Source organism: Cygnus olor, chromosome 4, assembly GCF_009769625.2.
Source record: "Cygnus olor isolate bCygOlo1 chromosome 4, bCygOlo1.pri.v2, whole genome shotgun sequence".
NCBI classification, from domain to species: domain Eukaryota; kingdom Metazoa; phylum Chordata; class Aves; order Anseriformes; family Anatidae; genus Cygnus; species Cygnus olor.
In genome coordinates this window covers 52,592,803-52,609,612 of record NC_049172.1, presented here as the reverse complement: position 1 = coordinate 52,609,612, position 16,810 = coordinate 52,592,803, and the positions used below count along the sequence as shown (strand labels likewise).

Below are 16,810 nucleotides of genomic sequence, written 5' to 3'. Positions count from 1 at the left end.
GAGGGACACACGCCCGTCAATGTCAACAGAGCAGTGACAGTTTACTTTAGCCAATGCTCTGTCCCCAAATATCTTCATTTATAGTTCAGGCAATCTTATATCCCCTAGCATCCTTAGAAATATCTGCTGGCTTGGGTGCTGATTTTGCCAGCCTTAGTACAAGAAAAGGAGATGAGAATTTAGGTAATTTACATTATTTTAATCTGGACTAACATTTAAAAAATTACCCAAATCTTTCACTCATCTGGTAGAAGAGTGGCTCTTGAAGGAAGACCTTCATTTTCTTTTAGTGGGATAAAACCCCCTCCTGCTCAGCTCTGTTAATGATGGAGGAAACCATTCTTTCCAAAGAAAGGGCTTTAGCTTATCTAATTGTTGTTTTCAGACCACATATATGTATGAAAGCAAGACATTGTGACTCCTGGAAAATACAAGTAACAAGAAAGCTGTCCGGATTTGAAAGAAAATACATTGCACAAATACAACTGGGCGAAGTATGTACACAGACATGGCCTTTCTTTCTTTCCAATTTCTTGCAGACACATCCAGAAAACAAGAAAACTAAATATTAAAATCTGACACTTGCACAGTTAGGATTTTACTGATTCACTTACATAGACATCTGATTAAAAATGCAAATGAGGCTGACTTCTGTGAAAGGCTGACCTGAGATCAAGCTTTCTGAAGACAGGCTATTTCCACTTTGCACAGAAGAAAGAAAAAAAGACTAAAGCATTTTTATTCACCTGGATGAAGCAAAAAAGAAATGTGTAAGAACTATTTATAAATATGTATGAATAAATATTTTATGATATATATGCTGAACAGTTTAACTGTTGTTCAGCAAATACATAATTTGTTAATTTTGCCTGCTTTCACTGAATAATTTATTCAACAGATCAGCTTTTTTAATATTCACTAGATGATCGGCTGATCAAATCCTGTTAGCTGAATACGTTATTTGATTTTTTTGCCCTTTTCAAAAATCACTTAGTTTATTGGAAGAACATTGCTGTGATTTATTAGAGGTATATTCCATCCAGTCCATGGTGACATTCTTCAAGAGTAACCTCCGAAGACAGTAGATTTCTTGCTCCTGTCATGATATTAACCTTTTGTAATCCTGACATGCATTAGATGTCTTTGACCAGGGAAATAAAACCTCATGTCCAACAGCCCCCTTTTGTGTCACACATCCATGACAACATGTGTATGATGCAGTTTATTTTTTATTTGATGACTGAATATTGAATTATTTAGATTAGCTACATCAATCAATCCTGCATTCTGGTTCATCCAAGCGTCTTCCCTACAGTTCACTCAGCAATGCATCTCTGCACAGAATTTCTTCTAGCCCCTAAAATTGTCGCATAGCTTCAGAGAGACCCTGACATTACAGTGCAGAACAAGATGCAGAAAGGACAGTGTCTAATCCTTTACAAGTCAGCCTTGAAGTCAATCATCTTGTGTCCCTTTGTAGCTAGAGAAGGACTTCTTACACTTCCTACTTGAAAAGGGAGATTCCTAGCCTGCTATTGTTCTGTCTTTGCACCCGGGGAGGTCTTCGGAGATCAGGAAGTAAAGGCATGACATCATACATTTGGAGCATTATCTTATGATTTATAGTGTTATTTTACATTTTTTTTGTAATTTTTAAAGCTTCTGAGGATGTGCTTTTTCTCCTAAGTTACTGAAGCCTAAATACTTGAATAAAGCTAGCTTTGTAAAAAAAGAGGCTGTAAAAAGCAGCATCAATTCATTTTTTTTAAAAAAAATCCTTCTACAGCTAATTCTCTGTAAAACTGCTCTATAAGACCTATAGTAAATAGAGAATAAACAACAGGGCAGTAACACACGAAAGGATTGAGAGCAGCACTCTGCAACAGCCTGTGTAACTTCGTTTGTGCTGTTGCCATCAAGACTGATGCTGACATCTAGTACTCAGATGTGTGTGCCATAATCTGTGTGGTACAGCCTAATGTATTCCATATTTCAATATGCATGCATATGTAATAGGCTATATAATATTCCATACAAAAATTGCATTAAGAAAATGTTAAAGTTGCCTAATTCGGCATTTAAAAGTCAGGAAATAAAATTAAGGTTGTACATGCAACATTAACTCTGTTCCCTAGTGCATTTGCCTATGATACAGTCTAATTACATGATCAAATATTATTTCTCAGATTATACAGTATAATATCTAGATTTTTTTTTCATCTTCCAAAGAGTGAAGTGAATTATGCAGGACTCAGCCAGATTTCTATAAGCCTCCATATGAAGAGTTTCTAAATAAACATAGACTCATCAGTCTGGAAAAGGGATGACTGAAAGAAACCTGACAAAGTGTTATAAAACCATGAGTGGTGTGGAAAAGGTGAATGATTACTCACTGTTCCTTCTACTGGGAAAACTGAGGAACATTCACTCAAGTAGCAAGTTTAAAACAAGCCTTTATATGCCACACACTGTCAGGCTGTGGGACTCACCACCATTGACTGCCTGGGAGGTCCAATGTGTAATGCACCCAAAAGGCAGCAGAGAAAAATGTACAGCATATTTCTCTCCCTCTCTCTTTTTTTTTTCCTTTTTTTTTTTTTCATGTGTGTGTGCGCTAATTATTAAATATGAGACGTGGGTATGCTGTCCATGCCAAGAAGTCACTGTATTGTTGGTGACTAGGAGCTGGGAGCGTCTACCTGGAAAAGGCTGGAAGGTTTCATCTTCGTCCTATTCTTCCTCCAAACTACCACTGCTGACCAAAGTTTTGGACGAGTAGCAGTTATCAAGGTTTCCATACAAAGTAATGATGATGATGATGATGATGATGATGGTAATACCTGGTATTTGGGATCCCAGCCACAAGGAAAGAAGAGGTGAGTGCATGCCCCTTGTCTAGGGAAGATGTGACCACTATTTACGAGCTGAGAACCCCATCCTCTGAGCCACTTCTTACAGGAGACATTGCCGTGCCCATAATCTGACCTCCTGAGAACATTGTAGGACTGTCCCTGACTCCACTCCTCCTCACTGCTCCATGCTCTAGCAGGATCTTGCTTTAGGTCTGTAGACCAGGATGTTTTAAGAACTAAGTGGAAGACTCGTACAACTGTATCCTTCTCTGTATTCCCCCACAGTTAGAGGCACACATAGCTGTGCCTCAGTGGCTTCTCTTCTGACTCAGATACCAGAAATGTTCATTATATGATTGTTGCATCCCACTTCTGGCTGGCATGGGATGCCCTCAGTGGACCAGTGAGAGACTATGTGCATCCCTGGGAGCTGTGGACCAAAGGGGCCCAAAGGGGTGTTGGAGATGACACCCACCAGGCACAGGTTGCATTCCCACACGAGCTTGTGCCGAAGTGTGCAGCTTAATATATGACAGCACTGCCTAATGCATGGGAGAAGACTGGAGAGGGAAACTTAAGTGGGGCTGTTTTCATATAGCATGGAAGTGTGTGTCAGAAAAAAGCAGGTGGAGATGACAGCCATGTGATAGACAATATTCACAATAAATTCCATTTACCTTGCATATATTATCTGCCTGCTTCACCTGCACTGTGACTGCTAATTCATTTCTACCAGTCTTTTTCTCATGCTAATGAGGTTTAAACAATTGTTGGTAAAAACTGAATTGCTAGAGAAATGGTCCTTTCTTTTCCCAAAATGCAGAACAGTCCTTCCTGCACTTGCTGACAGGCCTGAAATGACAGCGTTATTCCACTGGCAGCTCTAAGGTCTGTTATTTCACTCTGTTGAATTTGGGAGTCAGTATTTTATACAGTTAAAGATCAGCAAATATTAGTTCGGGGTAGTAGATTTTTGTGAAAGGCTTGTCAGACAGCAAGATATTGTATATAATTAACAGGAAATAACCTATAATTAAAAGATTATGTATGTACAAAGGTTATTTTGGGAAAATCATCGACAGTTTAGAAAATATATTAGTGATATTTATTCCTTCTGAAGTCTGAGGTTCTGCATGCCTTTGCAGATAGAGCAATATAAAAACAACACTTTTTTTAAGGCCTCAATTCTTAATTTTGTGTTCTGTAAAACGTCTGTAACATCTCAAGATTACATCTGGCTGAGGTGTCAAATAAAAAAAGCTGGGCTGTCTTTACAGAGGGAGGAGTTAACTTTCTCTACATGGAGAAAAACAAGCTTGATGCTTACGCCTGCCATGCTACAGTGGCTCATACAATAGGATTTTCAGGCAGGGAGGGGAAAAATAAATGTGAGAGGAATTATGATCCTGTGGTAACGACTCAAACTTCCAGTGCCGACTGTGTGCAGGATTTGTCACTCACCCTGCAGGTGACAACATCACAGGAACAAAGCACAAAGGCATTGTTGTCCATGAGCACTGTTCATACGGTTCTGTCCAGTTTGTTGCTGTTATAAATTCAGTCCCAACTTGGTACTAGTTAAATCCCCTATTTAGACCAAACCAGTCCTTATTCCAGAATGAAAAGCAACAAGATGAACATATTTACATTCCTCTTTCTACATTCCTCTTTGTACATCTTTCATCTTTCTTTTCTTCTTATATTTACTCTCCTGCTTGTTTTTCTTTTAATTTTTTGATACTTCATTTACTGGTTCATCCCACCAAGCAAACAATCCGGGGTTGGAAAATTCACAGGGGAGGGCAGCATCAGAGATTTTGGACACTGACTCCTGTCCTTTAACAAATCACACTGGGCATTTTAAGATTTATGAGATCTCAGCTCTCTGTCTGCTCTTACCCCCAAAGTTTTCTGTGCTTGTAACCTATCACAGGAAGAATAAGGAAAGAATATGGTTTTGTGATGTATCTGTGTGGTTCACAGTCTGAGCCTACGAGTTGGTCTGCCCACAAAGCAACAGAAAAAGAAACAATGCTCAAACACCTGAGATCTCAGGAGCTTGCACCTGCAGGTAGGAGCAACCAGAGAGGGCTTCTTTTGAATACCAGGAATGACAAAGATACTTAAGGAGGCAGGAACTTATGGTTTCATTTGTGCAGACTGATAGAAGCCATTAAATGTTTGCAAAGCAGTTTTTCCCTGTAACATTACGCTTAATGGGAACAAATTAGCTGAAAGATATGATTGCAAGGATGGTAACAGCAGGATCCTGCGTGAGCTCTGAGTTTACAGAGTGGTTTTTTTTCTGCTCTTCCATAAAGGAAAGAGCTCTTTATGCTTAACTTCTGTGGAATCGTATACATACATTTAAAGCAAATAAAAGAGGACATAACTCTTTGCCCTTAAATTGATTTAAGTTAGATGATGCACAGACATGGATGAGATGTAACTCTGAGCATTCTTTAGGGCTGGCACAGTTCTTGTAGATCAGGACTTGTAAAAACAACAGGATGAGCCTGGTTATAATGAATTAGTAGAAGTTACACGGCCCAAATTCTATGTTAAATGGGTAAAATGTTAATGCTGGCTGTGAGAAAATAAAAAGTTAGGGAGAGAGCATTAGTAAGATATTCACAGAAAGAACTGGGTGAAGATGTATCCAAACTGACTTCAGTAGCTGGGCTGTGGGACTGTTATCAAAACTGCTACTCAGTAAATCAATAAGACTTTGTGTGAGAAGAGAAGCACCCCAATCCCTAAGTCTTAAAGCTATTGCCGTCAGAACGTGCACTGATGTCCAGCCACATGCTCTAATACAAATGAAATGTCTCTGAAGCTTAGTTCTTCCATGTTTCTTTTCTAGATTTGCTATATTAAATAGACTCCTGCTATTCCTAGCATCATACCTGAACCCTGTTACAACAAAGAAACTGCAGAGGACATATAATTTCAACACCACTATGCAATATTTCACAGCTAGTATATGTTGTGGACTTATGCAGTGCTCAGTTCTTACAAAAATAAAAAGAAAAAAAAAGTTTAGGGGTTTTCCCAAGACCATATAGCAAAGCTAGCAGAGCAGAATATGATTTAGGACCACCTGCCCACCATATGGCACTCACTTCTCCATCCTATGCTGCTTCTTGATCATGCTAAGTTAGTCACAGCTCTAGCAACAGAGATAGGAGGGGTTGTTTATTATCCTCAGCACAGTAATGATACCTCAGGCCACAGTGACAAGTAATTGAAACAACGGGGGTCTCAGAGATACTTAAAAGCAGAGATCTTAAAATATACAGAAGCCGGTGTAGACAAATGCAATGTGTAACTAATAAATTGCCAGCTATCTGCAGGGCAGGATTGGAGCCTGAATTCGGTCATTCCAGAGAGTTCCACAGTGCCACTTGCATTTTGCCATTTACACCTCAGAGTGTAAATCTCCATCGAGCCAAGGCTAAAATAACAGCAATAATAATAATTAGTTATTCACACATACATTTGCCTAAAGGGATTTCCACTTGCAAATCCCAGGCAGGTGAAGAGTATATTTAACACAAAGGTGTGACAACAATCACATCCAATTACAGGCCCACAGCTATGCAGTGCTGAATATCTATGGCCTGAAACTGATGAGGAGTTAATCAAGTAAATAGCGATCTTTATAAATATTGTTGACTTATTGTGCCGTGTTGTGCTGGCCTGAAAATATGTTATGTCATTCTGACGACAGATTTAGAGATGAAAAACAAAACGTTTCCTTCACAGTTGTACTTGCCCTAAACAGATGTCATGGAGACTTATATGCTCTCAGGAAGGAAGGGTACAATCTTCAAGGTAAGTCTTGAGCCATTAGACCCACTGATGTGTATTTCTCTGTGTTCATTATTAAATAAGATTGCATTTGATATTTTTCATTTGTCTTTATGATCTATTAATAACACTTTACCTATCCATCAGTCTGTATTTTCTGCATCATTTTATCCAGGGCTTTTGCTTTTAAGATGGTCCTAGAATTTATAGTACTATTCCATGTACTGTATGCATTTTGGGCATATATTTTATGCAGCTGAGATATATCATACTTAACAGAAAGTTTTGCAAAACCATAGTCTCACATTGTAATGAGATACAGAGAGATTAAGGCTATTTTAGTACTTTGGCTACTGGATGGCAGATGAAGGGCAATATGATTAAATGCAAGATAAAACTGTGAGCGGAGTGATAAAACCAGACAAGTACATGAAAGATTCCTCTGTCAGAGGTTTTTCTTATTTGTCATGTAAATATTGCCTGAATGTGCTATTACTGAAACTAAAGTTTGTAATTTTGCACCTAGTAATTCTCCATTAGAGGAACCATTTCATTTATCACTCTGTGATTGTCGTAGGGAGAATAGAAAATGTGACAAAGTCGTACAACAATAATCTCCCTTAACTCATGCTAACCTGAATGTGCTGTTTACTTCTAGCAATGGGCACCATTTACCAGGGGTGAGATCTAGCAAGGTACCACCAGTGCTGCCAGCATGGCTCTGCAGTGTATATAATCAGTAGCTGGCTCCAACAAAATGCTCAAAAAAAGAAAAGAAAAAAAAAAAAAAGAAGAAAATCAGAATCCTAGGCTCTCTAGATATTCAGTTGGAGGATGTATGTATGTATATATGATGGGTGGTTAATAAGCAGAGGAGGGGGAGCCAGAAGAGCCAGTAGGATAAGCGTGGCAGCAAGATTCTTCCAGATCTGCACTCTTCAGACATCCCAGTGTCCCACTGAGTTCAGCACGGAAGCATTAAGCTGTTTCCATCTTTGCAGGTCTCCTGTCTCCCTGGTACTTTCCACAGAGCACAGCTGAGACTTAACCACCTCCCAGAGCTCGTATGGGAGCTGCACAACTGCCCCGTTTGTTCCATGCATTTCTAGCCCCTGGGCTGGATCTAAGCTGGATGTGACCTGCTGCCTGTCCCCTGCCACTCTCTTCCCCAAGGCTCTTCAAGTCACCTGGGAATGGAGATCTTGCTGTGCAGCCCCGGGTGCCTTGGTAACAAGCTATCTGGATGCTCCTGCTGAAGTTCTGGGGTCCCTCGTGGCTATGGGGCACCCAGGAGTAAAACGGAATTACCATTATAAAAAACCCAATCTTTTCATGTCCGTAATTTGTTCCTATGTTTGTGTGTTATTGCATTGCATTAAGCTCCCTCTAAAAATAAAAAGCTACAATTCATAATCAGAGAGAGAGAGAGAATAATGCTGGGAATCCCAGATTACTGAAAAGGAGAGGAAAAAAAACACAACACAAAATTGCTGCCTGAGATGATTAAAGACACTTCAGAATTTTACAGAGAACAGTCAAAATTGCTACTGAAAATGGTGAGAGATAAGGAAGGAAAAGGGTTGGATATCAGAGGGAGAAGTCAGGGTTCTTTTTGAAAAAAGTTGCCATATGGAAATATCCTCTCTGGTCTCCAAGAAAAAAGTGCCAAGAGCAGATACAACCAACGAACATATAGATGATCTGTGTCCCATGCTTCATTCAATCAGGCAATCAAGATAATTAGAAAGTATGGGCAAGATTGATTAATGGCCAAGACAGACATTGAGTTGACCTTTTCTTTATTACTACAGCAGTACATTTAAATAGTCTCCACTTAGTAGGGTTTAAAATAGAAAAGTGAGCTGTTATAGATATAGTAAATGTGTAACTAAGAATGCATGATCTAACACCCCTGCTCTGTAGCTTGCTTCCCACCTTTAATCTCCATGACACCTCGTCTGAATGTGAACTAGTTTAATTTCTTGAACCTGTGCTCCAGCAACAGTACTAGTTGCTACCTTAGAGGCAAGAATTGATGTAATGGTAGTAAAATAAATATAACTTTTAATGTTTTTGCACGGAAAACACAAAAATATAGGGGCTAGTGTCACTTTGTGAATTAGCAACAGAAGTGTTATCCAGGAGGTAGGACCAGGTAGGGGAGCTTGCCCAAGGCTTTCACGGTGGCACCCACTGCAACACCTGTACTGGTTAACCTGGGCTGCTCCTTCTTTGTGCCAGAGCTTCTTTTTGGCTCAGAGACCCACAAGTGGAGACAAAGGAACTGCCATGGCATTGGTGACTGCAACAGGCTTTGCAAAACATAGAGCGGACAGATGTCTCAAGGGGGAAGAAGCTTCACTAGGGCATCTTCAGCTGTATTAGCCAGTCTCCTGGGTATGGAGGGAGAGCTAGCAGGAAAGAGACATCAGGAAGAAGAGGCATGCAAGGATGTATGCTACCCATCAAAAGAGATCCTGAGCCAAAACCTGCTGATGTTCAATGTTCACCTGAGAGGGGCTGAAAATGTGACACAGGTTGCTGGTGGCAGGGGCTGGGCTGACTCATGCTGCTTGGATGGTGGCACAGGGCTGGCCCCTCTCCTGGGCTGGGGCTGCCATCTGAGCAGCAAACTTCAGGGAAGCTGGAATCAGGTGTGTACCTCCTCCTTTGGAGAAGGGTTTAACCCACATTTTTATACAAATATCCCTTGCTCTGTGAGAAATGCATACACCTGGAAGGTATTTAGGAAAAAACAGATGCTTGGAAAAAAAAAACCAAATAAATTCACACCAGCCTGTGTGGTATAACACAGATGAAATCAATGCATTTCTCCAGACAATGTTTTTGCAGAAGTTTGTGAAATCTGCAGGAAAATTATGACATTAAGCAATGTTTACAACTATGCAATGATGTTTGATGCAAAAAGTGTTATTAGAGTTGTTCATTTGCAGTAATCTTTACCACCACTTCCCCCCCAACACCAGCTATCGTGCTAGCTTTTAAGTTTTGTAGAGTTGAGAGCCACTGACATGTTGTATAAAGTTTTATTTTGTGAGGTATCTCTATTAAGTAGAAATAATCTTGCACCAGCATTAGAGCAGATGTTCCGCTTACGTAAATCAGTAAATCAGCAGAACTCCTCTGGTGTCAGTAAAACCACCTTGATTTACAGTAGCAGGAGATCTGGACCATACATAGCTTTGAAAAATGGAGGCGTGCATGCATTCCTTGTTTCAAAGGTAGGGGTGTGATTGTTTCCACCTGGACATCACCGAGCTGTGCCCAGCAGCTCCACCAAGGTCCCTGCAGGTGCAGGGGGATCAGGGCTTGCTTACAGCATGTATTTTGTGGGACTGGCTGCTCACTGAACAGGGAGACATTCCAGCACTTCCCGAGGAATGCCTCTTTACCCTATCCCATCAAAAACACCATTGGAACGGCAATTAATTGGTTCTGGGACACCCTCCAATGCAAATGGCCGGATCCAAAGCCCTCTATTTTGCTGGTTTCAAAGGGCACCCGCTTAGTCTCAAGGGCCTCAGGTTTTCGAGGCTGGTGCTGGTGCTTTATATGCATCTGGGTCATATTTTGTCCGTGGCCAGACAAGTGAGCTGTGACCCTGTACTGATCTCGAGCTGGGTGTAGGGCCACACGGAGCCTCTTTTAACCCATATTTCAGCATCGGTATGGAAGTGAAGAGGGGCTGCTCTTATGCATGGAGGTGCTTATTCTTTTGGTGTTTGCTGGACTGGTTTTGTAGAGGTTCTGTTCCTTGTATCACAGGTAGGTAGGTGAGACTCCTGGTCTCGGTCAAAATGGTGCTGTAATTCAAATAAATATATTTAAATAAAGAATAATTAAGAAACATCTACCTCACAATATGAAAATGAAGCTGCATTTTAAACGAGAGGGCAACAAACAAACGTTTTGGAGACTGCAGAAGGTGCCAGAGCAAGGTCAGAGCAGGGTTTGGTTTGATTTTTATTATGCATTAAACACTCCAGAACTGGTGGCTCAGTGTGGCAAGATGCAGAGCGCTTCTGTCTGGTGCAGAGCCTTTTCCACTCTTATTGACTCCACCGGAGGCTACCAAGGGAGCTCAGCACCTTGAAAGGTGACTGCAAGCTCTGACATTTGAATCATATTAATAAAATAATTTCCCATAGTGGGATATGTATTTCCCCTCCCCCTAAGTTTCAAATCATACCGCTCCTTAAAGTAGGAACAAACATTTTACTTATGGCTAGAATGCATTTATTGGTAATTTTCACATAAGTCAACTTATATGAAAATGTATTCATAATCCAAGCTTTCTCTATAGTGATAAAATGTTTCTGCTTCTGTGGTAGAAAATAGCTTATTATGCAAACAGCATTGCTAGTGTTACATTATGCATGGGAGTCACCTGGAGAACATCACAAAAGCTTCAACCAAAAGAAAAAAAAAAGAGGGGAGGAAATCGGGTGTTCCATTTACTGCACCACTTGCCTATTATAATTAGCTGTAAATGAGCTGATATCTGTACTTTGAAACGTATCTCATATATGCCTTGGTAACACTATACAAATAAGAAAAGCAGAACAGAATGGAAGAATATGAAACTCGCCCAGGAATGGCCTTGCAAAATGTCACCCCAATTAAAAAGGGAAAACCAGTTTCCATTTTAAAACTGGTTAGTTGTATTTACTTTGAGAATACCTTGGTTTTATTTATATAATACTTGATTTAATTCAGGATGCTGTAAGTTCCCACTGGACTGTTGTTATTCAGAATGACACTGATGAGAAGTTTGATTAAATAGTATCTGTTCAGAGAAGACAAAAAAAATATTGCCTTTTTTTTTTTTTAATAAAATGCTCCTTTTTAAATAAAAAAGAATTAGTCCCAGCACCAACATCTAAGAACCAGTGTCTCAAGTGGCCTTTCTTAATTTGGGATTTTAAAGTAAAGTGGGAGGACCACTGCGATAGAAGTAAATCCTCTGTGTATAATGAAATCCTGTTATTGTCCTTGTGGCACATTTTTTTGGAAGTTCTGGGGCTACATCACATACCAGAGCTCCTGCCCAGAGTAGGTTTAGCGTTGGGGTTGTTCAAGATGAGGTGTATGTGGTGTCCGTGGTCTGAAGACTGGTATTCAATAACTCTAAATCTTTCACAAGCCACAAGACTCAGTTTAGATAATGTATGTGACTTTCTCTACCAGTCCTATCTTGACCACTGTCTTTATGTGTAAAATGTTAGATCTCACAAGTTTTCACTGGATGGATTGTTTTGGCTGCAGTCTTGTTGCAGGGGCCAAATGTTTCCATTGCCTTCTCTACATCAGCCTGTGAAGTGAGATTTCAATGATGTTCTTGGCTTTGCCTGCAATCTAATTGAATAACCAGTATCCCCCTGAAACATTTGTTTTTAAAAGCATCTGGCTCAGCCAAAACCAACTCTGTTATGAAGCATTAATTCGATTAGTACTTGTGGCAATGGCAGAATGAGCATGAGCAGGGCTTCACTGCCTGTGGCAGAGCTCAACCTCAGCACTGAGCCATGTCAGCCAGCCAAAAGCCAAAGTCAGCCCCCAGGAAAACAAGATGAGATGGAGGTGAGGGAGATGCTGTGAAAGAGCTGTGAGAGAGGAACTTCTTGAAGACCCAAGCTGTAGAGAGGATCCTGAAGGAGAAGGATGGGGCTGGGCATGGAAAAGCAGGGCAGAAGGGCAAAGCTGCAGGGAAGGGACAACTGTAGAAGGAGACCAGCAGCACAGCTCAGTCCATTGCTGCCAGCAATAAAGCATAGGGACAATCCCCAGGGCTTGTACTGGGCCTGGCCTGGACGGAGTATAACTACCAGTGCCTGGTTTCCCTAAACCAGTCCAAATTTGCTGTCCTGTTTGATGCCTCTGGACAATATGGCTGCAAGTTCACCCGACCTGGAGGAACTGAAAAAGTTCTGCAGTGCATGATCGTGTGATCTCCCAATAGCCCAAGTGCTCGAGGGGCTGGTCGGAGCTCATGGGCCTCCAGGCACTTGCCAGCCCAGGATAGCACACTATGACCTTGGTACTCTCTCACTGTGACCTGCTCTGCTGGGCCCCAGGACTTAGAAAGTCCATTCTGCCCCGTGAGGCCTCACGTCAACACCACAGCTGCTTTGCTCAAGCAAGAAACTCTGTGGGGTTTAAACTGTAGGGAAGCTTTCCACATGAACCAGCTTAGACCAGCTGATATGCAGCAGTGGTGGCGGTAGCTGGTCAGGTAAACTTGGGTACTGAATACTGTGCATTTCTTTTGTTTTTTTGGCTCTGCATGACTACTGAAGAGCACAGGGTAGTAGGAGGAGAAGCAGCTAAGAAAGCGTCATGAGAAGAAGGCTGGAAGTTGAACATTACAAGGTGAAACTCTCTGAAAACTTGCCAGACACCTGGGGATGGTTTCCATCTCACTTCACCATCCACAAGACATGGAAGCCAGCAAACAGGAAGATAATTAGAAGGCAATTTTGTTTTTGGCAACACTTTGATCTGAGGCAGCTCATGTGCTTAATAGTTTTCATTTAACTCTCTCTTGGAGAGATCAATGGGAAATTGTACATGGAAATGTGAGATACACTGTCCTGCCCAGAAGTAAAACCTGTTGCTAACATTGCATACATACACTATATATATAGTATATATATACACATGCTTGTACGTGTGTGTGTGTGTGTGTGTCTGTCTTCAAAAATCCAAGAGTCAAAGCAGAGAAACATAGCCAGTGATACATTTAATGCTAAAAAGACAGTTCTGGGGTCCCACGTCTTTAGTAAAGGACAAGATCATGACAAGAATTTGAGACAAAAATGCTCACAGGAACAACTGTTTGAGAAATCAGAATTAATTTGTGGCAGACAAAATAACATTTTTAAAAGGCAGTAACTGAAGTTGCATTATTTCTTATGGAGGTGACACTGTGGCTGGTAAGGCAATCCAGAATATTATATGAAAAGAGAGTGGCAGACAGTCGTGGCCAACAAAAATACCATGTAGAAATGCACTGAAAACCAAGGTAAGCAAAGATAATGCCTGATATTTGGGAAGATATGCAAAACTGAAATGGATTAGGTTACTTTGCAAGACTGCGTACGCCAGCAGCGTGTGCACAGAATGGACAAAGAAGATGACAACAGTATCACTAGCTCAGAGCTATTCCTTCTTTGAACAATGGATGCTGCTGCAGAAGACGAGTGGAATATTAGCTTGAAATCAAACGGAACATTTATGAATTTTAAGTTGGACACAGGTAGACAAGCTGCTATGGGGCCAGAAACACTGATATTATCATGGAGATAAAAGCCAAAGGCAGAAGGAAATGAGCTGGAAATGTTGGGGTTTACACTGGGAAGCTTATCTCTACCAAGGGAGTGTGTGAAATAAATGTATGAGCAAATAATAAATTAAGAAAAAAATAAAAAAAAAAAGATTTGCAGATGTGCCAAAGGTGTGGGGAGGGATCTATTTTTGAATTACAGTTACAGGCTATTACAGTGAAAAGAGACTAAATCTGTTTGGTAAGAATTTGAGTATATCTTCCAAAAACTAGGGAGGGAAGCAAAGAAACCCAGAGTAAAACTGAATAAATCTATTTGTCCTACTTTTAGTGCTTCCAAGACAGGTTTTTTCCTCACCCTAAACCAGAAAGCAAAAGAGCAACTAGTCAAGTCATTGCTATTGAATCACAGAGTAAGTGAAGCAACCCTTCAGAGCAGATACAATTTCTGGGCATTGCAGGAGAAAAGAGAACCTGTGGTTACTTGTTGATATATTAAGTGTAAGGACGTAAGAGGTAAAGTCTGATTCTCAGAGAGCGACATTTTTGGAAACAAGGACCTTGTCAAAGATACAGGGTGTGTGATGTGCCAGTGCCATCCAGGAAGGTCCCTTAGTTTTGCCACAATAGTGTCTGTCACCCCATATCGTGTCTTCTCAAGTATCAGCTGAGCAGAAGCTAGCTGTACTAGACCAAAGGAACAAATTATGCTCCTGGGCAGAGTTCAGCAGCAAGCCCACCATTCTGCACCCAGTTTTCCTAATCTCACCTGAGAAATTTGTCTCTACTTTCACAGTCCTTCTGTCCTATCTTCACCTTGTTTATGATCCCACCTATGTTTCAGCACTAGTGAGTTGATTTCCTTCTCTTTCTGGCCATTATTAAATGAATCAAATGGCCATTTTAAACTGAATTACTTAAAGAAATGATATTTAATGAACGTACTTTGAAGCTCTACTACTTTTCAAGCCTTGGGAGACTGTGTGCACCTCTGGTCCATTCTGGGCTACTGAACCCCCCACTCCGTGGTGCCCTTTACTTTTTTTGTCTCAGGACACAGGTCTGTGTTGCTCTCCAAAGCTGGTATAGTTACAGAAGAAGACTTATCTCAGCAGGCAATTCCATCATTATTATTATTTTTTCCTTTCATAACTTCATCCCTGCAGGTGGCTGGTAGGCTGGACTAGCTCGCAGTCATAAAGCTGCAGAGAAGTGATTGAGGAATACCATTAACCAAAAGTGAACTCTGTCCCCCAGATAGGCACGACAAGGGCCCCGCTTGGTTTACTAGTGAAACAATAGGTCTGTGTGAAAACAGGAACAAGTCTCACACAACACGTGCAGATTGCAGTAATAAGAACAGAGCTACAGGTTGCTGAAGATCCTGCTGCTCTCTGAAATCCTATGGAAAAAAGACAAATATTTTCTGGTACATAAATGGCAGTATTCCATCCTGCCTGTGTGTCTGACTAACTGGTTTACTTTTTATGACATGAAAATATGCCACATCTTCATGTCCCACCAACCCCACCAACATGTCCCCACTTTCTCAGAGAATTTTATCTCATAACTTTAGAGATGAAAAAGTCCTTCAATATTCAATGTACTTAGGAGCTTAACTAGAAATGAGCAAAAATGGGTTTGAGGCATAGCAGAGAAGCAGAGACAATTTAGTGGAATTACCATTCCTCTTCCCAGAGTTGTGGTGTCATCTGTAATTACTTGGTCCGTGAGAGAGGCAGTAGCTGGGCTTGAAAGGCAGTCACTGCATCCCTGCGCCGATGAACAAGATGCTACAGGTTGTGTCGGCCCAACAGCAGGTCCTTCAGGGCTGGCACAAAGGCCAGTGGGATCATGCTGGTTTTGGCACACTGGCTTGAGGGGACTGGGTTTGAAAAGGAAGGCTCCATTACTGATGTGACTTCTGGTGAGGTAAAAGACAATTGCCATGCAGCAAGGGGTGGCCTCAAGGACCCGAAAGGGGCTTTCTGTGAGAGCCTCCCAGGGGTGCTAAGTGAGGTCTTAAGATGGTGGCTGGAAGTCAGAAAGGAGCAGAAATCACTTTGCGGGGGTCGAGGAAGGTGGAAATATGGCTGTGGGACCATGGGAAGGTGTCCTTTCAGGCTGCTAGATGAGAGGGAACAGTGCTGCTTCAGACACAAGGCTGGGCTGATAGGGTAATGGCTTGCTATAGTCAAACTGCAGACTGGGATTATTATGGCTTTAGATAAGAGCTATTAACTATTGTTAAGGTGATTGATCACTTTTATCATTTTGTTATGGAAGGAGATTCACAATCAGAGCTAATCACGGGGCATTGCAGTGCCCCTGTCTGCTTAAATGCTGAGATCTGGAGGGACAGATTGTGAGATGATTACAGAAATTGCAAGACTGTCATTTCCATATTGAATGTGGACTGGGCAAAAATCATAACAACACATGTATTGCTGAGATACCCCGCATAGGGGAAAACACTTGTGAAGTTTGCTTTCAGCCTTTGCAGAGGGAAACAAACAAGTTTGCCTACTGTCATGTTTAGCTCTCCCAGAACACAAAGTTTCTCCAGTTTTAGCACTGTGCTACCGTGCACCTCCTATGGCATATGATTGTCTAGCTTCTCTGGTACTGACTTCTGCTACCGTCTGCAAGATTTGCTGAGAATTTGGCGTGGAAAGCTTGGAGAGAGGTTTTCCTGTGAACATATTTAAAGCAAGGCTTAATGAAAATGCACCTCATGTGCAAAAGGATGGAGACTCAGATAAGGAAACAGATGTGACCTTAGTGTTGCATGGCAAAAGAGTGCTCGCATTCAAGTGTCTCCAGGGCAGTGAGATGCTTTCCAGGA

General features: G+C 41.3%; 1 protein-coding gene across 1 annotated transcript in view; it reads left to right on the top strand.

Moving 5' to 3' along the window:
- SHISA3 (shisa family member 3) overlaps nt 1–16,810 on the top strand; it is a 54,925-nt gene that overhangs the window by 3,868 nt on the left and 34,247 nt on the right. The window contains exon 2 of the mRNA XM_040555446.1: nt 2,683–2,876. Within this exon, the coding sequence (XP_040411380.1) occupies nt 2,683–2,876 (194 nt within the window). The remainder of the gene's footprint in view (nt 1–2,682; nt 2,877–16,810) is intronic.